At 42.8% G+C, this 26,508-nt stretch overlaps 1 protein-coding gene across 1 annotated transcript in view; it reads right to left on the bottom strand.

The window, feature by feature from the left end:
- Positions 1-14,175: 14,175 nt before the first annotated feature.
- The window catches only part of LOC128540846 (von Willebrand factor A domain-containing protein 5A-like), a 35,891-nt gene continuing 23,558 nt past the window's right edge, over positions 14,176-26,508 (bottom strand). The window contains exons 12-13 of the mRNA XM_053510840.1: positions 26,315-26,424; positions 14,176-14,413 (exon numbers count right to left, since the gene is read on the bottom strand). Coding sequence (XP_053366815.1) covers positions 14,176-14,413; positions 26,315-26,424 — 348 coding nt within the window. The remainder of the gene's footprint in view (positions 14,414-26,314; positions 26,425-26,508) is intronic.

Here is a 26,508-nt window from a genome sequence, read left to right as displayed (position 1 = left end):
GTTTCTGATCATCAAACACATTTAACTATTAGTCAAAGATAACACAAGTAAACACAAAATGCAGTTTTTAAATAATGTTTTTTATTATTTAGGGAGAAAAAAAATCCAAACCTACATGGCCCTGTGTGAAAAAGTAATTTCCCCCTGAACCTAATAACTGGTTGGGCCACCCTTAGCAGCAATAACTGCAATCAAGCGTTTGCGATAACTTGCAACGAGTCTTTTACAGCGCTCTGGAGGAATTTTGGCCCACTCATCTTTGCAGAATTGTTGTAATTCAGCTTTATTTGAGGTTTTTTTTTAGCATGAACCGCCTTTTTAAGGTCATGCCACAACATCTCAATAGGATTCAGGTCAGGACTTTGACTAGGCCACTCCAAAGTCTTCATTTTGTTTTTCTTCAGCCATTCAGAGGTGGATTTGCTGGTGTGTTTTGGGTCATTGTCCTGCTGCAGCACCCAAGATTGCTTCAGCTTGAGTTGACGAACAGATGGCCGGACATTCTCCTTCAGGATTTTTTGGTAGACAGTAGAATTCATGGTTCCATCTATCACAGCAAGCCTTCCAGGTCCTGAAGCAGCAAAACAACCCCAGACCATCACACTACCACCACCATATTTTACTGTTGGTATGATGTTCTTTTTCTGAAATGCTGTGTTACTTTTACGCCAGATGTAACGGGACACGCACCTTCCAAAAAGTTCAACTTTTGTCTTGTCTGTCCACAAGGTATTTTCCCAAAAGTCTTGGCAATCATTGAGATGATTTTTTAGCAAAATTAAGACTAGCCTTAATGTTCTTTTTGCTTAAAAGTGATTTGCGCCCTGGAAATCTGCCCTGCAGGCTGTTTTTGCCCAGTCTCTTTCTTATGGTGGAGTCGTGAACACTGACCTTAATTGAGGCAAGTGAGGCCTGCAGTTCTTTAGATGTTGTCCTGGGGTCTTTTGTGGCCTCTCGGATGAGTTGTCTCTGCGCTCTTGGGTTAATTTTGGTCGGCCGGCCACTCCTGGGAAGGTTCACCACTGTTCCATGTTTTTGCCATTTGTGGATAATGGCTCTCACTGTGGTTCGCTGGAGTCCCAAAACTTTAGAAATGGCTTTATAACCTTTACCAGACTGATAGATCTCAATTACTTTTGTTCTCATTTGTTCCTGAATTTCTTTGGATCTTGGCATGATGTCTAGCTTTTGAGGTGCTTTTGGTCTACTTCTCTGTGTCAGGTAGCTTCTATCTAAGTGATTTCTTGATTGAAACAGGTGTGGCAGTAATCAGGCCTGGGGGTGACTACAGAAATTGAACTCAGGTGTGATAAACCACAGTTAAGTTATTTTTTAACAAGGGGGGCAATCACTTTTTCACACAGGGCCATGTAGGTTTGGAGTTTTTTCTCCCTTAATACCGTAAACCTTCATTTAAAAATTGCATTTTGTGTTCAATTATGTTATCTTTGACTAATAGTTAACGGTTTTTGATGAGCAGAAACATTTAAGTGTGACAAACATGCAAAAGAATAAAAAATCAGGAAGGGGGCAAATAGTTTTTCACACCACTGTAGATATATATATTGTGAATGGAAGCCACAGGAGCTGAGCAAGGCATCCAAATCAAGTTGGCTGTGACGCACTAAATTACTAGCAGAATAAAACATTTTAACTTGTTCACGGGTTAGTGTATGCTGTCTGAATATAGGTTTCAATGTCTGCCATGTTAATTTTATCATGCTTCACAAGCCTAACATAACCAACAATACTATGTTTGTTTTTACATGCCTAGAGCCTGGAGGTGAATGTACAGTGGTTAATCAATCGGAATGTAGGTCCTACCGTCGCCGCGCTCGGCGGTACCGTTTGGCTTTGTGCGTTTGCTGGCTTTTACCATTGAGTGGCGCTATATAACAACAGGCTGACGCCTGGATTAATGAGACAGGGTTTTAGAACTGCACGTAGTAGCGGATAAAATCAAGTAAAACATTGTAGTTAAACAAATTTATAATCACAGAACTAAAATGACGATACAAATGTAGAATTTTAATTAAATTAAATCTTATTAGGATCAAATTTAAACCAAATAAATGTTAACACAGTGAGCCTTTAAATTTTATCACGTGTAATTAGAAAAGACGCGTGTAGGGTTTTGTGTCGTCTTATATCTTGTGTTCTTTAAATTTATAGTAGATTTATTAACTAAAATAAATGTCCATAAAAATTATAACATTGTCAGGACGTTCTACTGCGTCAGCTGATGTTGGTCATTCAGCCCCGCTTGTGTTTGTGCGTTATTATAAGAATGAAATGCAGTAGACTTATGATCTGTAAACGGGTTCGACCCATGTTGCACGGGCGGCACCATAAAGCACGGACACGAGGCGAGGTCTTACGGGAAAAGGGTAATTCATTTAGGTAAAATGGGGAAGGAAAGTGTTGAAGGAGGGAGAATGGAAAGAAAGGTATAAAGGTTGTGCATGTGCAGTTCCGGGGGCTGTGCCACACTGGCATGCGGGCACACAGCTGATGCTAAGTGTTGGTGCACGGAGTGGCAGAACTGAGCATGCGGAGGCAGCGCTCCTGCACGCTCCCTCGTGACGGCGCTTCTCCCGCTGTCGATGGCCGGCGCGAGTTCTCGCTGACGCAAAAACCTAACCACACGTTTCCTCTTCGGCAGCGGGGCTGCGAGGGCGGGCACGGTGCGGGAGTGTAGATGCCGCGGGAGCTCGCGCAGCTCTTTCTCGCGGAGATCAAAGGGCGGAATTCTAGTGTCCTTGTTTAAAGTCCCTGGGCCGCGTCACATCTCCCCACTGACATGCTTCTTTTATATTATCCATTACATCACGTACTTCCCAGACCTCAGACAAACCTCTGCGCCTTGCTTTTATAATGCGGAGCAAGCCCGAGATCATATTAACGTTAATTATCGCCAGCCGGCACAAATAGGCGGCCCCGTTCCTTTTGCCGCCTATTCAGGGAGCCTACGGAGTGAGGGAGTAGTTATAGTAGATTTGGGCGTACACCCATCACACGCGCACGCCGTGGCAGATCATCATAATTGTCCTAAACTTGTATTTCATAAGGTTTTCCGAGCGGTGGTACAGCGCAACGGGGGTCATTATTTACTATTAAACATTAAACGAATTTACAAAACTTAATGCTTGCGATTAAGCGCTGATTCTACATAGGAAAGTAAAGAAGAGGATCCTGATGCTCAACATTCTGGAGACCAAACCCCATTTAAATTAAATTAACAAATATTGCAAGTAAATAACTATAGCCCACGTTTAAAAAAGCATTTTTATTTAGATTATAAAAAAATAATCCTGCATCTGTTTTAGGTGTTCCAGCTGCCACTGTTCTAAAATTCAAATTAAATCAAATCTTATTAGGATCAAATTTAAGCACAATAAATGTTAACACAGTGAGCCTTTTGATTTTATCACTTGTAATTAGAAAAAAAAGCGTGTATGGATTTGTGTCATCTTATTTCTTGTGTTCTTTAAATTTATAGTAGATTTATTAACTGAAATAAATGACCATAAAATTAAAACATTGTCAGGACGTTCTACTGCGTCAGCAGATGTCGGTCTTTCAGCCCCGCTTGTGTTTTTGCGTTATTATAAGAATGAAATGCAGTAGACTGTTATGATTTGTAACGGGTTCGACCCATGTTACTCAAACAACTCAGTTCAGGTGTAAGTAAATCGATAGAAAGTAAATGTCTGTGCTGTTTGCTGGAGGGACGTGCTAATGATTTGTTCGGCTCTGTGTGTGTGTGTGTGTGTGTGTGTGAGAGAGAGAGGGGTGTCGCGGTCGTTTTCAGTGAAACAAAGGCTCAGTTGAAAAGTGTTAGGCACATCAGTCACTTAACCCCCAATAAAAGGTATTTGAGTGTTATGATAGTTGTAATATAACAGATGCGCACTGAATACTAAACCTAAACCAGGCACGGAGATTATTGAACCAAGATAGCCCCCATACCCGTTTAAAAAATAAATAAATAAATAAATGCCAAAGAATATTATTGTGTATAGACTGATTAAAAACAAAACAATTTACGCTATTATAAGGAAAATCTCAAGTTCTTCCATTCCAAGGATTAAAAAGGCAACAATGTTAACTTTAGAATCTAGAATCCAGAAGATTAAAATTTCACAAACTTAAAGTCAGCCTCAGATTCAAGAGGTTTTTAAAGTGGGGAGAAGTGCATTTCAGTTCCCCTGAATGTATAGGTGAGAACAGCCGATTCACACCTGGGGAGGGTGAATAATTTGTATTTGAATGTTGTCTGGCATTGTAAAGCACTATAGTGTCACTAAAAGAACAACCCAGGATTAATAGGAATTCTTATACTGCATAAACATTATTTAGCACAAAAAAATTCCTCGCGCACGGGAAAACTATGCGTGCGGTTGAGCGCTGGTTAGACTATAGGAAATTAAATCGGAGGGTTTATATTTAGACTATTAAAAAAATAACCTGCGTCTATTTTTAGGCGTGCCAGCTGCCACTTTTTAGTTAGAAGTTACAAGTTACAATACAAAGCTTATAATGCCCACATGACATGACGGAATAAGGCACGGCTGGTGATGATTGGGGTTTGTTGGGTTACAGTGGATTTTACTACGCGGTGTGAGTGCAATGGCCATCCGTCCGCTCGCGCTGACTCTGCTCTCCGCGGATGGCCGTACCGCCCCCCTCCCACCTCTCGCTCCTTTGAAGTCCCCGGGCGCGTTCCATTTGCCCTGCTTGCATGCCGCACTTCCGCGTTGTTGCACGCGCGCTGCATACACAGCGCGTAGTAAAATCCACTGTAGCCCAACAAACCCCGAGTATTTTATAGCGCGGGGTGCAAGCCCGGGCAACGATAGCAACGATAGCTCACCAGTCATGTGTAATTCTGCGGTCCCGCTGCTTCGCATGTCTGAAGGGGAGGCCGCCTAACTAGTGAGCGAGGAGCGATATTGATTTGGGCGCACGCCGTGACAGGCTCTAAAAACTGTCAGATTAATGTGCAAAAACTATATAATAAAACTATATAAGACTAAATGCCTTTATAAGACTCAACTTTTATTTAAGCGCACTCACAATAACGAAAAAACGTTGTGATTTTGTAAGTGTTGTGATTTTGTAAGTGTTGTAAGCTGCGCTGTTCTGTATTGTTTTTGGTGAACTTGAGCGCGTCAGAAAATGAACGCAAACGTTTTTTTAAATGGTCAGAGTCAGTCTGCTTGCTGTTTTCCCGACGCGTTCATAATCATTATTCTACTTCTGCCGGTGCGCTCTGGAAAACTCCATGCATGCGGCTGAGCGCTGATTAAAACTATGGAGTAAATTAAAGAGGAGAATCACGATGCCGAGTCGAAGTCCTGAGCCCAAACCTCATTTAAATTAATTAACAAATATTATAAGTAAAAAAACAATAGCCCATGTTTAGAAACCGTTTATAAATTCTTTCCGACATGAGTTGGCCCGGTGTTATGCGCAGAGCGCCGGAAGATTTCCTGAAGCTCCGAAATCACTGGGCATGTTTTCTAAATAGCCGCTATCTTTAATAACTGATGGAGGTTTTGAACTGTATACACACGCATTCCTGCCTAAACAACTCTTAAAACTACACCTGTAACACAATAAACAGTAATATTTCAAACATTCTGCAGGCTGATATTTGGAGAAAGGAAAGAATAATGAATAAACCAGTTGTTAGGTCAAAATAATCCAACCAGGTGTTCATTTGTAAACTACATCTCATATGAGCCAACATGAGCAACCCAACAATGTGTTTAAAGTACCTGAAATAATCCAGAACTTAAATAACAATAAACCGATACAGAGATACGCTGTATAACGGTCACTGTTGTATTTACGGCAACGAGCGAAAATGTCACTTTGCGCCACCTGGCATTTCATGACTTTGAAATGCAACTGATTTATTTTGGCCGCTGACGTTTTTACGCGGCGGTGAGCGCGACGGTAATAACCATTCCAATTGATCAACTACTGTATGAAGAGAGTATCTCCTGAAATGTCTTATGGTGTATTTAGTGGAAGATGTGGGCTAACTGATCAAGCACTGGTAAGCGTTTTTTCATAAGGCATTTTAATCTTAGAACTAAAAAATATTACTGAATTGATAAATTAGCCTTGCTCTAAGGTCCTGGTGGCAGCTTTGGTGGTGCTCAGGTTTGAACCTGTGAGCTTCCAATCAGTATACTTTTTACAATCAGTAGTTTTTTGCATTAATATGAAGCATTAATTTATTTTTACATGCATACATCAGACACTGTTTTGCCAAGTAGAGCAACTTGTTTAACAAATGTCCTTTCTTTTTTTGTTAGGTTGTTCAGAAAGATGACGCTCAGGCAGAAATAACCCTGTTTATCCTCAGGGAGGAAGATGACTGTCTTCAGCCACCACATGAAATCGGGATTGTGACTTATTGAGTTTCTATCAGTCGCACATGAATGTTCCATGTTGTTTGGCCTCATCTATGCGCTAAACTTGAGCTATCTTGGTAAACTCAAACACACTTTTGTGGCCCTGTAGAAAATATTTAGGGGACGTATAGCTTATTGACAGTAAAATATAAAATTATGGTCACTTCATTTGTCAAACAATTGTCAGATTTTTACATGGTTGACAAATAGGTTTATACAGTTCTTAAGATTAAGTTATTAAAAATGCATTGTTTTATTTATTTAATTTTTGTTTTCTGTTTTTAAATTAAAGAAATAATAGTACAACAAAAAGAAAAGGTAATGTATTGTTTCAAGGATGGTAATAAATGTTTTTGGAGGAGAACTTGTGTGTTCATTATCTTCATTTTTAAATGTAATTTTTTTTTTAAAAAGTTGCTTACTTCATTTATAAATGTAACTTCTCTACATAAATGAACTTTTTTGGTTTAGAGATAATTAAAAATTTTTATTTCAGAAAAAGACAATATATTGTATAATTCATAAAATTAAGTTTGTTCGTAATCATATTTTTAACTTAAGAATAATGAAAAAGATTAGTACTATAATTTACTCCTATTACTTTATACTACATGAATGTAAGTTGTTTCTTTCAAGGTAAACACTAGACTTAAATATAATGTTAAATCTTAGGTTTTTCTAAAGTGATATAATCAAGTTGTTAGAAAGTAGAAAAATAAGTTTGACTGGCCTAAGGCATTGTAATAACTTTTGTTTCTGATTTGGATGGATAATGTCATGCTCTTAGCGCTCCGCGCTGATCTAAGACTCCTCCTGTCAGTTGACATTTCCTTTCCCACGCTGTCAAGCCCCTCATCACACGCCCTTGTTTTCCCACGGTGTCATGTCACTTCCACGCCCCCGCTCCGCCCCGCCTGCACACCGGTTTCTCATTCAGCGCTGATTTCTCTTTGCTTATAAGGAAGCGCAGCGCACTGGATCTTTGCCAGATTATTGTGTCTCTTGTACCAGTTTTCTCGCGTTTACTTTGATAGCCCTCACGTTGCCAAGTTTGTTTCCGATTCTCGTTTTTCCCCTCCTCGCCTTTTGATTCTGACGGATTACACGGCTCCCGACTCAACGCGCGCTCTCTTGACTACGACTTATCTTAACGTCTCGGCACAGACACCACGCTGACGGACTTCACGGCTCACGACCCAACGCCCGCCTCCACGACCACGGCTTATCTTCACGTCTCGGCACAGTCACGACGCTGACGGACTTCACGGCTCACGACCCAATGCGCGCTTTCACGACTACGGCTTATCTTCACGTTCCAGCACAAACACCACGCTGACGGATTTCCTGATTCACTATTCAACGCGCTCTCTCTCTGACTTCGACCCAGCGTCAAGCTCGCGGCACGATTTCAGCCACGATTTCAGCGCCGGCGGATTTCTCTGCTCTGCACGCTCTCACTCATCCTCAACCAGTCAACACCTCGTTCCTGCACCTGCGTCTGGACCCGCCTCTATGCACCGACGGACATCACGCCCTTCCGTGATCTTCGTCCTGACAGAATAATCTGGCCATACGATGGATCCAGCAGGATTAGACAGGATAAGGCAGGCGCTGGAGAATCAAGGCGCTCTCCTTGGTAAACATCAGGAGAAACTGGTCACTACCAGACAGACGCTCGCTGACGTCACCGCCCAAATGCAACGTCTTCAGATGCCTGTAGCACAGGCCACGGACCCTCCACGAGAGCCACGCCTGCCAGCCCCTCCCACTTATGGCGGAGAGCCAGGTACATGCAGGTCCTTCCTGTCACAATGTTCTCTGATTTTTGAACTACAGTCCTCCACCTTATCTTCGGAGAGATCCAGGGTTGCCTACGTGATCACTCTTCTCACAGGTAGGGCCCGGGAATGGAGCACCGCCCTCTGGGACGCGCACGACCCATGCTGTGACACTTTTGCTGACTTTTCTGGAGAGATGAAAAGGGTTTTTGACCGATCTCACGTCGGCAGAGAGGCAGGCACCAAGCTACTACGCCTCCGCCAGGGGTCGCGTTCCGCTTATGACTATGCCATCGAGTTTCGGACCTTAGCTGCCTCAAGCGGATGGAACGCTAGAGCACTCACCCGACGTCTTCCTGGAAGGTCTGTCGGAGGCGCTCAAGGATGAGTTAGTTTCTCGTGAACTTCCTTCTGACCTCCACGAGCTCATGGATCTCGCTGGGAGGATTGAACCCCCGGAGGTCGCCACCCACCAGAAGACCTTCGCCCCCCAGGGCGCCCCGTCCCTCCTCTCCTCGCGCGCAGATTAATCAGGAGGAGCCTATGCAGCTGGGCAGAACCCACATATTCTATGGGGAGAGACGGCGCTGCCGCCTAGAAAGAGCCTGCTTCTACTGCGGGGGCTGCGGAGGCGCCCTCTAATCAGACTGGGAGCCCTAGAGGGCGCTCCTCCCGATAAACTCCCAGAACCACGCCCACTGCTCTCGGTAACCCTAGTCATCAGCGGCCAGACTCATCCCATCCAGGCGCTCATCGACTCTGGCTCTGATCGGAATCTAATCAGCTCTGCGACGACCAAGGCGTTACGGGTCCCCTGCACGCCGCTGGATCATCCCCTGTCCGTCCAAGCTCTAGATGGAAGCCCCCTTCCAGCCATCACTCACAGAACCCTTCCACTCACCCTAAGACCATCTGGGAACCACTCTGAGGAGATCTCCTTCTTCGTTATTAACAAATCCCACGCCGCCTTAGTTCTCGGTCTTCCGTGGCTAGCTCTTCACAGCCCCCAGATTGACTGGATCAAACATGTGATCACGGGTTGGAGCTCCTCTTGCGCCACGTCATGTCTTCACTCTGCACTCCCTACCACTGCCAGGGCCGAGTACACCCCAGATATCGCCAACGTCCCTGCTCATTATCACGACCCCCAGCAGGTCTTCAGCAAGACCGGAGCCATGTTGCTTCCTCCTCATCGCCCGTACGACTGTCCCATCGAACTTCTCCCCGGCACCTCTCCGCCCAAAGGCCGACCGTACTCCTTGTCTCGCCAAGAGAGAGAATCCATGAACACCTACATCACAGAGACGCTCGCTGCCGGAAACATCCGCCCATCCTCCTCTCCTCCGCTATCCACTTCAACTCATGGCCTTCGAACTGCTCCAGGGGGCTGACACGTTTACGAAACTTGACCTACGAAATGCTTACCACCTTGTCCGTATCCGTGAGGGAGACGAGTGGAAGACAGCCTTTAACACCCCTACGGGACATTATGAATATCTGGTGGTCCCCTTCGGCCTCACTAACGCTCCCGCCGTCTTCCAATCTCTCATTAATGATGTTCTCCGCGACTTCCTCAACTCCTTTGTATTTGTTTACCTGGATGAAATTTAAATTTTCTCCCAAGAACTGGAGGAACATCGTCACCACGTTCGGCCGGTCCTCCAGAGACTCTTAGAGAACAACCTCTATGTCAAAGCGGAGAAGTGTGAGTTCCACACATCCTCCACCACCTGGGGTTCGTCATCTCCCCGTCCATGTTGGAGATGGAGCCAGCCAAGGTCCAGGCTGTCACTAGCTGGCCCACACCAACCTCACGGCGAGACCTCCTACGGTTCCTGGGGTTTGCCAACTTCTATCGCCGCTTCATACGAGGTTTCAGCACCATCGCCGCTCCCCTGACCTCGCTAACCTCCACAAAGACCCGGTTCCGCTGGGATAAGGAAGCTGATCAAGCCTTTGCTAGGCTCAAGCAAAGATTCACCTCTGCTCCCATCCTCACTATCCCTGACCCATCTCTTCAGTTTGTGGTGGAGGTTGACGCCTCCAATACTGGGGTTGGTGGGATCCTCTCCCAAAGGTCCACTCAAGATAAGATGCACCCATGCGCATTCTACTCCTGTCGGCTTGGGGGTGTGCGTAATTATTTAGCCCCCTTTGGTCTGAGTGCAGTCAGTTGCCCATAGACATTGCCTGATGAGTGCTAATGACTAAATAGAGTGCACCTAGGTGTAATCTAATGTCAGTACAAATACAGCTGCTCTGTGATGGCCTCAGAGGTTGCCCAAGAGAATATTGGGAGCAACAACTCCACGAAGTCCAAAGAACACACCAGACAGGTCAGGGATAAAGTTATTAAGAAATTTAGCAGGCTTAGGCTACAAAAAGATTTCCAAAGCCTTGAACATCTCACGAAGCACTGTTCAAGCGATCATTCAGAAATGGAAGGAGAATGGCACAACTGTAAACTTACCAAGACAAGGCTGTCCACCTAAACTCACAGGCCGAACAAGGAGAGCGCTGATCAGAAATGCAGCCAAGAGGCCCATGATGACTCTGGACGAGCTGCAGAGATCTACAGCTCAGGTGGGGGAATCTGTCCATAGGACAACCATTAGTCGTGCACTGCACAAAGTTGGCCTTTATGGAAGAGTGGCAAGAAGAAAGCCATTGTTAACAGAAACCACAAGAAGTCCTGTTTGCAGTTCGCCACAACCCATGTGGGGGACACAGCAAATGTTGAAGAAGGTGCTCTGGTCAGATGAAACCAAAATGGAACTTTTCGGCCAAAATGCAAAAAGCTATGTGTGGCGGAAAACTAACACTGCACATCACTCTGAACACACCATCCCTGCTGTCAAATATGGTGGTGGCAACATCATGCTCTGGGGGTGCTTCTCTTCAGCAGGGACAGGGAAGCTGGTCAGAGTTGATGGGAAGATGGATGGAGCCAAATAGAGGGCAATCTTGGAAGAAAACCTCTTGGAGTCTGCAAAAGACTTGAGACTCGGGCGGAGGTTCACCTTCCAGCAGGACAACGACCCTAAACATAAAGCCGGGGCAACAATGAAATGTTTTAAAACAAAACATATCCATGTGTTAGAATGGCCCAGTCAAAGTCCAGATCCAAAATGTGGAAAAGTTCAAGGGGGCCGAATACTTTTGCAAGGCACTGTATGTATATATATATATATATATATATATATATATATATATATATATTGTATATACTGTATATATATATATATACTGTATGCCTGGCAGTTCCAACCTCAGCATCCTTCTACCTACTGTATATATTCATAATCTCTCCTCTGAACATGTCCAAACCACCTAAATCTGGCCTCTCTGACTTTATCTCCAAAACATCTAACATGGGTTGTCCCTCTTAACCTAGCTTCCACTACTCTTTCCCACAGCTTTACTGTATGGCTTATTAGCTTTATGCCTCTGTAACTGCCAAAGCTCTGCACATCTCCCTTGTTTAAAAAAATCGGCACCAATACACTGTCACGAGCCAGCTCCCTCCTACAAGCACCTCGCAATCCTAACTCCACTCCGGAGTTTTCAGCACGCCCAGCGTTCATCACGGCACACCTGGATCTGATTAGGGATCACACCTAGGCTTTAAAAGCAAGCTGAGCGCACCTATTTGTGCCACAGTGTCTCGCTCGTGTGCCTTACGTCTTAGTGTATTATTGATTCCCTGGTATTTGACTCGTTGCCGACCCAGCTCCCCTTCGGATTCCTCTTTCGTCTCGTCACTTCTGTTTACCTTGCCTGATTCTCGGACTGATTCTCGTGTATGACCCTGCCTGTACTAGTAACCTGATTCCAGACTCGCCCTTTGGATTTGTTTGTTCACACGGCTGGATCTTTTGGTTATCGACCCTCACCTGGTTAAAGACGCCAATTAAGCTCTTCGCTCCACGGCTAGTGACACGCCCCACCGCAGCTCAAGAAGACTTCCGCCTCTTGGGAGGACCTCCCGCAACGCGCACCGTGCTCGTACCCCTCACGGAAGTGAGTCGGAGTTCCCTGCCCCTCTATCCTCAATCTCAAAGCGGACCCACTTCAGGAATCCGCATAGCGCTTGGGCGCTACATCCGAGGATAATTCATGCTCTTCCACTTCCGGATTTAGGAAGGATCATCTGACGTCTTCGCCCGGCCTCCCAGTTACATCACAAGGTATTCCCCAAAGCACCCTGTGCACGCCTTGACTCTCTCTCACGCACACACAAACACGCGCACACACATACACGCGCCGCCCCCCTGCTGCGCGCTGACTCTCTCACACACATACATGCGCCGCCCCCCCTGCTGCGCGCTGACTCTCTCTCTTACACACACACACGCACTCCTCCTGTCACTGGTCATTTAACCCTTTAATCCCCTAATAAATTTCTTTAAGAAAATCTGTCTGCTATTGGTCTTTTTCTCTCCTGCCTTTTCCCCCCTCGGTGACAGTACACTGCGGCCATGGTAGACCCAGCAGACCCTTTTTTTCCCCAGGGCGGGTCTTCGCACAAACTCGAGGGCTAGGCTTCGCCAGACTGTCGCCCAACAGGGTGCCCTAATTAATTCCCAGCAACAAAGCCTTCAACAGATGTCCCAAAGTTTGTCACAGTTGTCAGTCTAGTTTCAGCAGGTTTGTTCAGTCCTCCCATCTACGCTCACACCCCTAGCGCAGCATGACCGCTCAGCACGGCACAAACCTCGTCTACCGGAATCCTCAACCCTACGGTGGAGACCCTGGCACCTGCCGCTCGTTTTTATCACAATGTTCTCTGTTACTTGAGCTCCAACCCTCGGCTTTTCCTACGGAGCGCTCTAAGGTGGCATACATAATCACCCTGCTTACGGAGAGAGCCCGGGATTGGGGAACGGCCGTCTGGGACGCTAACGACTCTTGCTGCACCACCTTCAGCGCCTTCACAGAGGAGATAAAGAGAGTATTCGACCACTCCCATGTGGGAAGGTAGGCTGCTAGGCAGCTTCTGGAGATCTGTCAGGGTTCTCGATCCGCTTATGACTATGCCATTGAGTTCCGAACTCTGGCAGCCGCCGCTCAGGTGCTTTGCGATACCTTCCTGAATGGGCTCTCTGAGCCGGTCAAGGACCAGCTGGTGTCTCAGCAGCTTCCTGGAGACCTGAACGGGCTGATGGACCTCGCAGGGCAAGTGGATTCACGCCTCCAACGTACGCACCGCACCTTTATCTAGCCTGGGCATACGGTTGGGACTTCTTTCACACTGACCATGCCAGTTGCCGCTCCTGCTGAGCCCATGCAGGTAGGACGAACCCGGATCTCGCCAGAGGAACAGCAGCGCCGGATGCAGGCAGGATCATGCCTCTACTGTGGCCAGGTTGGCACTTGCGTCTGCAATGCCCGGTAAAAGCCAGGCCCCCCCAGTGAACCTAGGCACACTGGAGGGGAACATCCAAGAGCAGCCGCCTAGAGGCCGCCCAGTCCTTCCTGTCATGCTCTTCCTAGACAATCAGCCCTACGTAGCCCATGCCCTCGTCCACTCCGGCTGCGACCAGAATATGATCAGTGCCACAAAGGTCAAGTAACTACGCATTACCACTATTCCCCTGAACGCCCTATTGTCTGTCCACGCACTCGATAGAACGCCACTCTCTCCGATCACCCAACGCACCATTCCGGTAACCCTTAGGACCTCGGGGGATCACTCGGAAGAGATTTCCTTTCTCGCATATGAGGACTTGTATGTGCATACAAGTCCTCATATGCTCTTTGTTTGGCCTTTGCCACCTCTACGTTCACCTTACGCTGCATCTCCCTTTACTCCTGTCTACTCTACTCTTTGTCCTCTTCACCTTCCTCACCACCAGGGTAATTTTACACACTACCATCCTGTGTTGTCTGGCTACACTCTCCCCTACCAACACTTTGCTATTTACTGGTTACTCTAAATGAACTTTTCCTCTGCAGCAGAGATAAGTTTTAATTTAATGAAAAGCACACTTACTCAATGTAGGAATTCTCCTGGTCACCAGTGGTCCTTTCACAGCTTGTCCACTCCCCTTATTGACAGCTATGAAGGCAGTGTGTGAGCTGCTCACTCCAGACTGTTTACTCAGTTCCACCACTTTGGCCTTCAAAGCCTCTTTAACAGCTCCATTATCCTGCTCTTCCCTTTCCAGAGAGTGGATCAGAGAGCGAGCACCCAACTTGTGGATGACCAGTCTATAAATAAACACACACACACAAAACTGAATGTGTCTTCCTTAATTTAAAATACTTGAGTTTGGAATGTAATAGGTCTCAGTTGTCTTGTAGGAATAAAGCAAAATGCTTCAGTAAATACCACACATTCATGTCTTAAGTAAATATAACTAAATTTATTTCAAAATAACCTGAATATCCCAAATACTCAATTAACATTTCAACCCACTAAACGGTCAGAGATTTCAGTACTAAAACATTATGCTATAATTGGTGTGAGTACAACTGGTCTGCAGTCGTTAATGAGGTGATATTTGTCTGCTTGAGAACTGGAATAATTTTAAAGCAGGTAGGCACTGTGCTTTGTTTTAATGACAGATTGAAATTGTTAATGACCATACCCAACTCTCCTCCTCTCTCTCTCTCCCTTTCTCTCTTTCCCTCTCCCTGTCTCTTTGTCGAGCTGCCAGTGATCCAGACCCCCTCTGCCCCCTGGACCTGTCTGACTCATCCAGGTGTCCCGCTTCTGGCTGGAGATCTTGTCGCATTGGTGCCCCGTGTTGTCTGATGCAGATCAATCCCTGCTATCCAGTCTTTCCTTGCCACTGTCGTCCTCGGCTTGCTCATCAGGGACAATCTTATCATTTTGATTCATACACATTCACATTTTATACAAACTTAAATAATTCTTTTGATTGTGTAAAGTCTAAACTTTTAATTGTGTAAACTGCTTTGCGACAATGTCAATTGATAAAAGCGCTATACAAATAAATTTGAATTGAATTGAATTAATAAAAATATCTGTCAGTTTATTAGCACAGTCCATAAGCACCCATCCTAGGATCTTATCCAGTCCTGGGGCCTTTTTTAGAGTCTTTAAATAATTCACTTGACTTTGTGTGTTTGCAGAGTCAGCATGTGATTAGAAGAGTCTAGTTGCAGTGGGGTGACCTTAACAGAACCTTTCTCAAATCTGGAAAAGAAACTATTTAACTCCTCAGCCAGATCAGCATTGTTGTATGCCATCAATGGTTCTCTGCTCTCCTAAAACTGGTTATATGTTAGGTATAGGTAAGGTGGTCCTCGATATTGTGTCCGGGTGCTGCTTTAACTGACTTTATACTCCTTTCAAAGTTATATGTAGCTGTTACAGCCATTTTGCCATTTTGATATTTTGGGTTTCACCAACTCGGAATTTTGGGTTTGATAATTGAAAGTTTATTTTTATTTTTTATTTTATGTTTAGTAGTAGTTTAGTAATAAGAATTAGGTTATGAGTTATGAATTTGTATTTAATTTGTGTTTTACATTGTTTCTGTGATGGTGTGACATCATCAGGTTAAAGGTTATATAGCCATGGCGCTGATTTTAGATGGAGGTTGGTGGAAAATGCTGCACGGTTTTCTCACACTGTTTTGACCATGCTTTATGTTATGTTTGAAACAATACACAATACTTTCGTTAAGTTTGATACCACTGCATAATTTACAGCCAGTTTTTATTCATGTTTTTTCTCAAATGGACTCAATAAAGTATTTTCTTTTCTACGTATCATAGAGTATGCGTTCAATCCCAACCAGGCACAGCATTTTTTATCACCATGGATTAAACAAAGAAAATAGTCGCTACACAAAAACGTCAAAACAGTTTCAGGATTGATGGACGTGGACACTTGGACTCCGGAAAAGCCACATTGATCTTCAAATTTCTATCCACTTTATTCGTGAGTACTACGGTGTTAAAGTAGCTTCAGGCCGCCGAGCCCAAAGGTTTTAACCTGTTTGTTTTCACGGTTTAAAATTATTAAAATCGATGTGGAAAATGAGGAAGCGATGGCCGAGAAGGAAAAGAAAAAGAAACTGTTTAAGTTGATCGGAACCCGCAGAGGAAAGTTGGGTGTCCTTACAAGAAAGTGTAACAAAATAGACGCTCTTATTGAAGCCGGCGATACAAAGGAAGAAGTGGAAGTACAAGTCGGAGATTTTATACGTTATTTTGATGAATTTAAAGAATTACAAGAGTCTGTACAAGCTCTATTGCCACAAGAAGAAAGGGCTTATGATCAAAATGATTGGTTTGAGCCAAAAGCGTCGCAATTCAAAGAGTTTCTTAATGGCATTGAATTCTGGTTAAAAGCTGATGAAGTACGAGTTTACGAAGATGAAAAATTTGCCGAAGTGAACGCTCGTGAACATGAAAAAATGACCGATGTGCATGGTGAAGGTGATGAGTCTGTGTTGCCTCACGACAGTGTTTCACAGGCAGCCGCAGCAAAGCCGCCTAGTAGAGTCTCCAGTCGGAGCAGCAAAGCCTCTGACGCGCTCTCTGAAGCGCGCGCGCAACGCGCTGTGTTGCTGGCACAAACGCAGTCCATAGATAAACAACTCGAGCTCGAAATGGAGAAATTGCGAATAAAATCAGCACAGAAAAAACATTAATTGAAAGCTAAAATAGCTGAAGCTACAATTCGAGTGCTTTCTGAAACCGAACTTTTGCCAGCTAATTTCGCTACTCATTTAGGCATTTGGCAGACGCTCTTATCCAGAGCGACTTACATTTTTATCTCATTACACATCTGAGCAGTTGAGGGTTAAGGGCCTTGCTCAAGGGCCCAACAGTGGCAACTTGGTGGTTGTGGGGTTTGAACCTGGGACCTTCTGAACCGTAGTCCAATGCCTTAACCACTGAGCTACCCCTGACCCTACTCCATCTGGTGCCTCGACTGAATATATTATTCCAACAACAAAAAAGAAAGTTCCAATAAAACAATACACATTTCCTCTTTATAGTAGCACAAGTAAAGTCAAACTTGAAACAGAACCTCATTGCTCATTCTCAAACTCCGCTAAACAAATGCCAGTCCAAAAGGCAACAAACAAATCACATACAGCTCAGATTTAAATAGCAATTCCTTGCTTGATGTCATGAAAAAACAAAATGAACTTACAGAATTGCTTGCAAAGCAACACGCATTGTCTCAACTACCGCAAAGAGAAATACCTGTCTTTCATGGAGACCCACTTCAGTTCAGATAATTTTTGAAAATATGCAACAAAGGCTTTACTACTTGGAGCAGTATACCTCTGGAGAGCCAAGGAACCTTGTACGAAGTTTCTTTCATTTACCACCAGACAGAGGATACAAAGAGGCCAAAGAACAACTCCAATGGCATTTTGGAAACAAAATTAAAGTTGCATCTGCTTTCTTGGACAAGGCACTGAAGTGGCCTGCGGTTAAGGCTGAGGATGCTTTAGGCCTTAGATCATATGCAATTCTTTTGAAAAGCTGCCACAATACCATGCAAGAAATGGATTATGTTGTAGATCTTTAAACACCCTCCAACTTAAAAGTCATAGTTTCAAAATTACCTTTTAAACTTAGGGAGAAATGGCGAACTGTTGTCTGCACCATTTATGAGAAACACAAACAAAGAGCCACATTCAGAGATTTACTCGCCTTAATTGACAAACAAGCACGAATTATGCTGGCTCCGATTTTTAAAGAAATACAGAACCCAGTCAATAAAACACAAGAACCAAGACAAAACAAAGTCTAATCAAAACCAAACAGGGGGAGCAGTTTTGCTACAGCTGTCGCATCTACGTCGATGTCTGAACAATCAAAGGTATATTTACAAACAGATAAACAATCCTCAAATGTAACCAATTCAAGTGCATTTACAAAGCCATGCATGTTCTGCAATAGAAACCACCCCATGGAAGTTTGTGAAACATTTCAAAACAAAACAAACAATGATAAAGTGGAGTTCTTCAAGAATAAAGGACTATGCTTTGGCTGCTTGCAAAAAGGACATTTAAGCAAAAATTGTCAGAAACGTTTGTCATGCAACATATGTAAACAAAACCATCCAACAATTCTGCAATTGGGAAACCAAAGCAAGTCTCAGACTGAAACAAAGACACCGACGAGTTCCGCTAATTCCGATGCAGTCCTCTCGTTGGCAAATGGTAGCAATACTGGGGCCGGTAAAAAGGAATGTGCCCTGGCAATCTTACCTGTGAAAGTGAAATTAGAAAAAGGAACAAAATTCATTGAAACCTATGCATTCTTGGATTCAGGGAGCTCAGCAACATTTTGTACTGAGCAGTTGGCCATACAGCTTCAAGCATCTGGAAAGAGAACAGAGATCATCTTGAAAACAATGGGTCAGGAAAGGGCATTATCAACATTTAGAATCTCTGGCTTGGAAGTAGCTGCATTGGACAGCGACAACTTTCTTGAACTCCCTGATGTTTTTACTCAAAAACAAATCCCTGTGACCCATGATGATATCCCAAAGCTAAAAGATATAAGAAAGTGGCCTTACCTTAATGAGGTTGACATCACGCCTATCGACGCAGGCATTGGGCTTCTGATAGGAGTCAATGCTCCAAGAGCATTAGAACCCTGGAAGATTATTAACAGCGTTGACAGTGGACCTTATGCTGTGAAAACCCATCTCGGCTGGGTTATTAATGGACCGCTAGGATATGATGAAAACTTGAATGGTGCTTGCACTACAGTCAATAGAATATCCATTGCCAATTTAGAGAATTTGTTGATAAAGCAATACAATAAAGATTTTATGGAACAGCATTATGGAAAACAGATTGAATTGTCACAGGATGATAAACAGTTTTTGGAGATTGTGTCTAATTCAGCTGAACTTAAAAATGGTCATTACAATCTGAAACTTCCATTTCGTAAAGCCACTACGAACATGCACATGCCCAATAACAGGCAAATAGCCTATCAAAGGGCCCAGAACTTAATAAAGAGATTTAAAAGGGACCAAGAATTATTTAATGAGTACAAGGCCTTTATGGATGAGGTTATGTCAAAAGGATATGCTGAAATTGTTCCTCAGAATGAGCTGCAGCCCGAAACTGGCAAGCTGTGGTACTTGCCATACCATGGTGTCTATCACCCACGCAAAAACAAGCTGCGTGTGGTTTTTGACTGTGCAGCAGTTTATGGCGGAACATCTCTGAACAGGGAACTTCTTCAGGGTCCTGACTTGACCAACACACTGCTTGGTGTGCTGATTCGCTTTCGCTTGGGCCCTGTCGCATTCATCACAGACTTAGAAGGGATGTTTTATCAGGTTTGAGTGGCGAGGGAACATATCAATTTCTTGCGCTTCCTCTGGTGGCCTGATGGGGACATTTCCAAAGATCTCGTTGAGCACAGAATGTTGGTACATATATTTGGTGCAGTATCCCCACCCAGCTGTGCAACATTCGCGTTGCAGAAAACTGCCAACGACCACCAGCATAAATATTCAGAGGACATTACGAACACCATCAGGTATAATTTCTATGTCGACGACTGTCTGAAGGCAGTTGGTAGTACAGAGCAGGCTTTGTCACTTTTTCACAAGCTTAATGAGATTTGTGCGAAAGGGGGCTTCCATCTTAACAAGTGGATTAGCAATGATCGTGCAGTCCTTGCTGCGATCCCTGAGAAAGACAGAGCTAAAGAAGTGCAAGCTTTAGATCTGGGCAAGGAGCAGCTGCCAATGGAAAGAGCCCTTGGTGTTCAATGGTTTGTGCAAATCGTGAATTGAAGCAAGCACTAAAAAACCTAGATTAAAGCAAAATCCATAACACACTTGTACAGAATGGAATCAAGTGGAGTTTTAATCCTCCTCATGGAGCGCACCACGGTGAAGTCTGGGAGCGTTTGGTGCAGCAAGTTAAAAAAATAATTATGAAGCGCTAACACCAAATCACCTTTTACTGTTAAAAGGAAAACCCATCATCCCACCTGGTCTGTTTGATAAACATGAAACATATGAAAGAAGGCGTTGGAAACAAGTCCAATACCTCAGTGACCTGTTTTGGAAAAGATGGACAAAAGAATATCTTCCTCTGATGCAACAATGTCAGAAATGGAACAGACCCTGCAGAAACTTCTCTATTGGAGATCTGGTTCTTTTAGTTGATGAGTGTGCCCCAAAAAATTTATGGTCTCTAGGGCGTATCACAGATACCATAAAAGATACTAAAGGCTTTGTACGTAAAGTATGTGTTAGAACACCAAGCAATGAATTAGAAAGACCCATAACTAAGTTATGTTTGTTACGTGAAGCTGATTGAGTTTTTTTTGAAAACCTAGGTTTGTTGATTCAATAGTGTATATTGGTTACTGAATAATGTAAAATGGTATGAGTTACTGCCAGAAAAGTAATGCATAACAGATCCAAGGAATGTTAAACAGAATATTGTAGCGGTTTTATCGCCGGAAAGGATGGTGGAGAGACGAGTGAGCTTATTTGCTGCCCAATGCAATGGCTGGGAGTACTTTATTAACAGTAGTCGCACGGAATCACTAATCTGTCACATTAAACCTCCTGAGACACACCTCAAACACAGACACTCACCCCTGGCCGAAGCCACTAACCCAAACAACTTTTCCCAACAGGGTGAACACAAAACAATCCCTCCCGCAAAGCATGATGGTAGACAATCAAAAACCCCGCCCACGCCACAATATGTTAAGATGCTTGAAATTATGGACTCAGTTTTTTGCATCCCTTGGACTTTTTGCCTGAAGAATTATTATAATTTTTTTTTTAATGGACTTTACCGTAAGAGACTTGATGCTGTATATATTATATAATTGACTTTGATATGCATCAAAATAGACTTTGATATGCAAAATGTAAATATGCAGTGCAATGGTTGGTTATGCATCCTGACAATTAGGTGCAATACCTGGACATTTTGTGTTGATTCTTTTGGTGTGATAATGGCGGTTCAAGAATGTATAATTTAATAATTTTGTTATTTAAAATTAGGGGCCGGAATGTTACAGCCATTTTGCCATTTTAATATTTTGGGCTTGATAATTGAAAGTTTATTTTTATTTTTAATTTTATGTTTAGTATTAGTTTAGTAATAAGAATTAGGTTATGAGTTATGAGTTTGTATTTAATTTGTGTTTTACATTGTATCTGTGATGGTGTGACATCATCAGGTTAAAGGTTATATAGCCATGGCGCTGATTTTAGATGGAGGTTGGTGGAAATATGCTATAATGTTTTACATTCCCAGACTTAGAGGTTGCATAACGGTCTCTTAGCAGAAACCGTAGCCCCCTTGTCATCCATGGCTTCCTATTTGGGAAAACACAGATCTCTTTATTAATGGAAACATATTCCACACAGCATCTGATATAAAATAGTACAGTTGATGTGTACTTCTCTAAGTCCTGGATTGAAAAACTCCAGTCATTACGCTGGAAGCAGTCTTGTAGTTGTGAGGATGCACCCTCTGGCCACACTTTAATTGTTTTTTTTTTTGTGATTATTTGCTGCCTCTTTATAACAGGGAGGTAAGCTGGCATTAAGAAAAGTGACAGGTGATCTGACCTGGTGATATGAGGGAGAGGTGAGTCATCTCCTTTAGGTATGTTAGAATATACACAGTCCGGTCCCAGATAGCACACACACGTCGCGGAGACGTCTATGCAACGTCATCTTTTTCATCTGGCAGATGTCTGGCAGAGGGCGTTTGCTCATCTGGCAGATGTCACCGACACGTCCGTGAAAGACGCTTAGCCTACGTATTTAAGACGTAAATGAATTAAAACGTCCCTGATCCGCTCTTTAGACGATGTAAATCAGATGTTCATACATCTGGCAAATGTCTGATTCATGTCCGATAGACATCGTTTTAACACCCCCCCCCTCCCATTATTTTAATTAAATACCCTTGGTTAATTATAATTAACCATGGTCAACAGAATTCTGTGAAGGAAGGAGGCAGACAAATGGGATAAAATAGAGATTTTTATTTTATATTTAATAAAAACCACACCAGCAGCAACTTCCAAATAAGGTCTCAATTTGAAAAGATGTACCAAATATAAAACACCACAAATAAGTATTAACCATAGAAAAAAATTAAACACCAACAGAAACGTTTTGGACTTTAACTGTACAGACTTTTAAATATGACCGTTAGATACGGTTGGTCAGGAAACACTTGAAGTCAGATGCAGACAGGACACTTTTCAGTCACAAACTGCTGTGAAAAAATACAGAGATAGATATTCAATTAAAATTTATGATACTTAATTCAGCAAATGAACAATATTTATACTTTTTTTCTCTCGCTTCACAACTGAGAACAGACCGAAACCAGAACCGAACCGCAGATTGAGCACGCGCATATAACGGTTGGTATTTTAATTGTGATTTAAAATACAAGAAATAGCTTAAACCAAAATAACGTGACTAAACATCGCTAAACACCAGGTGACATTTATGTTCAGTATTTCGTTTCTATTTATAAAGATATGTGGTTGCTAATGCTAGCAACCTAACTAAATGCCTGCGTCATGCTAGCACTACAGTTAACAGTTTAGCGCTCATTCATCACTTCACCATCTTCGTACGCCCTGCAAACATTTTACAGAGAAAGATAAAAAGCTCAGACATCTTAGCCGTTTCTTTCATACACAGGTGGGGTTCTTTGGCTAACTATAGCAGCTATTCTCAGCTAAATTATCTCAAGTAGGGATAACTGCAGGCTGGAGCAATAAGGCGTGCCAAAAGGTCGGGGCGTGCTGAAGGGTAGAGGGCATGTCAAAAGAAACTGGTGGGTGAATGGAGCTTTTGCGTTGGCCAATTAGCGTGCCGAAGGGTAGGGGGCGTGTCAAAAGGTAGGGGCGTGCCGAAAGGTTTTTCATTAGTGAATGGAGCTTCTGCGTTGGCCAATCAGCGCGCCGAAAGGTAGGGGGCATGTCGAAAGCTTTCTCATTGGTAAAAGGAGCTTCTGCATTGGCCAATCAGCGGTAATCCTATTTATATGTAAGTACCTTTATTTTAGCGTGGAAGAACATGGCAGCGGTAAGGCTTGGTGTGGTTAGTCAATATGAAAATTATTTTTCTTTATTTTCGTCATTTAATTGTTTAAACGCGGACAGGTTTTCCCTCGAAGTAAGGGTTGCAGTTTGTATCCGTGTTCGTTTTGCGCTACAGATGTTTTTAGGCCTCGTCATTTTATTCTGACAGAGAGTTTGAAGGATTCTGTTCCATGGACTGCTACTACAGCATAAATAAATGAATAAATGAGCAGATTGAGTGTACAGGTTGGTTGAAGTACACTCTTAATCGAAGCAGCTCTGCCTCTAAATAAAATGTTTTATTGGCTAAAATTGTGTCTGTTTACTAAATAAGTGCCACTTCAAAGGTTACTAAACTGTACTCCTCCTCATTATTGTGGTGTTTTATGAACCATATTTGTCCTTATCAGGCAATGTCAAAGTCAACGTTATTGTCAATTCTGCTACATGTACTGTATAGTGCATACCTACAGAGAACTGAAATTACGTTTTTCTCAACCATTTCTCCAATAAATAAACCTAAAAAAAAACCCTTAAGTAACACTGGAGAACCTGGAGAACAACAGAGGTACTGCAAGATAATTGAGTTACTGTTCTGCAAAAAGGGACAGTTTACAACACAGAAGGCTGATATGGTGAAAAATGGAACAGTGCAATAAGAATAGTGCAAGTGTACTTATTTTAGTTGATTAAATTGACATTTTAAAGAGCAATATAAATCAGTATAAAAAACGGTGAACAAAACAGTACAAACAAAAATGTTTTTAGTTTTTATGCAGTTTTAGTAAAACACCAGAAAAACAACTGTCAGGTTAAAACATTCTGAAGGACTAATTCTGTAACTTTTTTTGGTCTTGTTTAACCAATACAAAGTTAATAGTATTTCAAAAATATTAAAATTACATTAAATTTTTTATGAACAGCTTGTGGTACTTTTTTTAAATAATTGTAATTTGATTATGGGTTTAATACTGTTAAGGCTAGAAGGAATACAGCTCGAGCTCTATTGGGCATGCACACATGAATCTAACGTTTTTTTTTTCTCTTACTATACAACAATAAAACTTTTTGTATTACAGAAAGGATTAGTTTTAGACGTGAAAAATGATACAATAGGTATAACAATTAATTTCATTGTTAGTTTCCGGTCAAAGCTATATATCCCTTTTAGCCACGACCATGACTCAAACGCGCGAGGATGACGTCAGTCAGTAACGCGTGGCAACACAGTAGAATGTTTAGAAAGGAATATTTGTAATATTGATATTTTACAGGAAAAGAATAAAATTTTAATATGGAGGATTATGTTGGCTGCATTACTTAAACGCATTAGAAAGAACAATAGCGATTAATATTAGGCTTTAAACAGGCAACTTGTGCAACCAATCATGAAGAGCTTTCGGCCTGCCCCCTACCTTTCGACACGCCCATTACTCCGAGCTGCAGCTACCCCTGTCTCAATTATCTTACCTCAAACCAGCCTGAAAGTTTGTGTGTAACTTTAACAAGGTAACAGTAATAAATGTTATATATAGTAATAATTTTCTAGTCATATGTGACATAGGTGAGTGAACATGTGTATACAGACCTTGTATTTCACATATTTTCCCTTAAATGCCCGAGGAGGATGAACCGTCATCAGCGATGTGGGAGCTCAAGAGAGAAGACACGAAGCTGACAGCCGCTAAATACACCTGTGAATGTTGGGGGAGGGGCCAAGCAAACTTTAACCCAGCAGCTGGGTTACAAAAAAACTACCCAATTCTCTGTAAATAACCCAGAAAAATGACTCAACAGCGGCAACCCAGCTCCAGCATTTTTTAGTGTGTACATGCATAAAAAATAACAAAAAATTGCATCCCCACTGGGGCCAAGCGAAGGAAATCTTTGATGAATTTTTCAGCATCCGATGCTGTCGGAGACTGAAGGATTGGATTCCTCATAGCTGAAGCCGTAAGTTAAAAGAAACAAATGCAATAATTGTAAAATAATATTAAAATAAAAGTATAAACCAGTCTTTTTCCAATTACACTTAATTAACGTCAGATATTTTTTCTTCATGTAGTTCTTCTGAATAAACCTATGGAAGCCCGTTTCCGCCACTAAATAATAATTAAAAAAATCACGTATTTTCCCCTTAAATCATTCAAGTCATAGCTGATGCTGCAGCTTCCCGTCCACATACCAGCAAATTTCGGATGATAAGGATACGTCGTTTAGATGTAAAGACGATGTATCCTTTAACAGCTCAAACAGGCGATCTACAGACGATCAAAATACGACTATAAAAAAACGAACACGATGTTTACCAGATGATACGCTTTTTAGCAGACGTCTCCGCGACGTACCTGTGCTATCTGGGGTGTGTGTCGTTCCCTAGTTGGGCATTTCACATGCTGTTCAAACCTTGGAAGCACAGTCTTTAAGTTAATCAGCCACAATAATTACCCCATCCGGATGTCTGTTTTTTTGTATGTTTATTACTTTTAGCATGTAGCTCAGTTCTGTGTTTGCATTAACTCCATTATAAATTCCATAACTATGATTAAACACAACACTAAATAACACTTCCTGTACTGAGAGCTCCTAACCGCAGTGTCTATGCATGCCACCATGCCTGCTAGCTTCAGCTTTTTCCCTATTCTATAGGATGAATATATATATAATGCTGTAATTAGCATTTTACTCATCATCGTCTATACCGCTTTATCCTGTATTCAGGGTCGCGGGGGGCCTGGAGCCTATCCCAGGAGACTTAGAGCACAAGACAGGGTACACCCTGGACAGGATGCCAATCCATCACAGGGCACACACACATGCACACACTCATTCACCCACTACAGGCAATTTGGGAATGCCAATTAGCCTAATCTGCATGTCTTTGGAGGAAACCAAGCATTTTACCAATATGTTAATTAGCTTTGACTAATATTGAGCACTGTGAGCTGACTGACACGTATGTCACCAAAAGCCACACAAACAGCATCTATTATATGATTACACACACATTATAATCCTAAAGTATCGTAATGATAAGAAAGACGGTATGCTTGTACTCCTTAAAGCAGTTACCTGCTATTCTCAGCTGATGTCATGGAGAAGTGCACAGTGTTTGAGACCTCTTGTTCTCCTAGGCAGTACCGCACTGAAATTTTTCCATTGGCCTCTGGCTTCTGACAGTTCTAGGGGCAGAAAAAGAGGCTATGTGATTTTACGATAATGAGTAGATCCAGTTACTTTCTTGAGGGACATTTGCAATTTAAATG

This window comes from Clarias gariepinus, chromosome 2 (assembly GCF_024256425.1).
Source record: "Clarias gariepinus isolate MV-2021 ecotype Netherlands chromosome 2, CGAR_prim_01v2, whole genome shotgun sequence".
NCBI lineage: Eukaryota > Metazoa > Chordata > Actinopteri > Siluriformes > Clariidae > Clarias > Clarias gariepinus.
The sequence above is the reverse complement of the archived record's forward strand: the minus strand, read 5'-3'. Positions and strand labels throughout refer to the sequence as shown.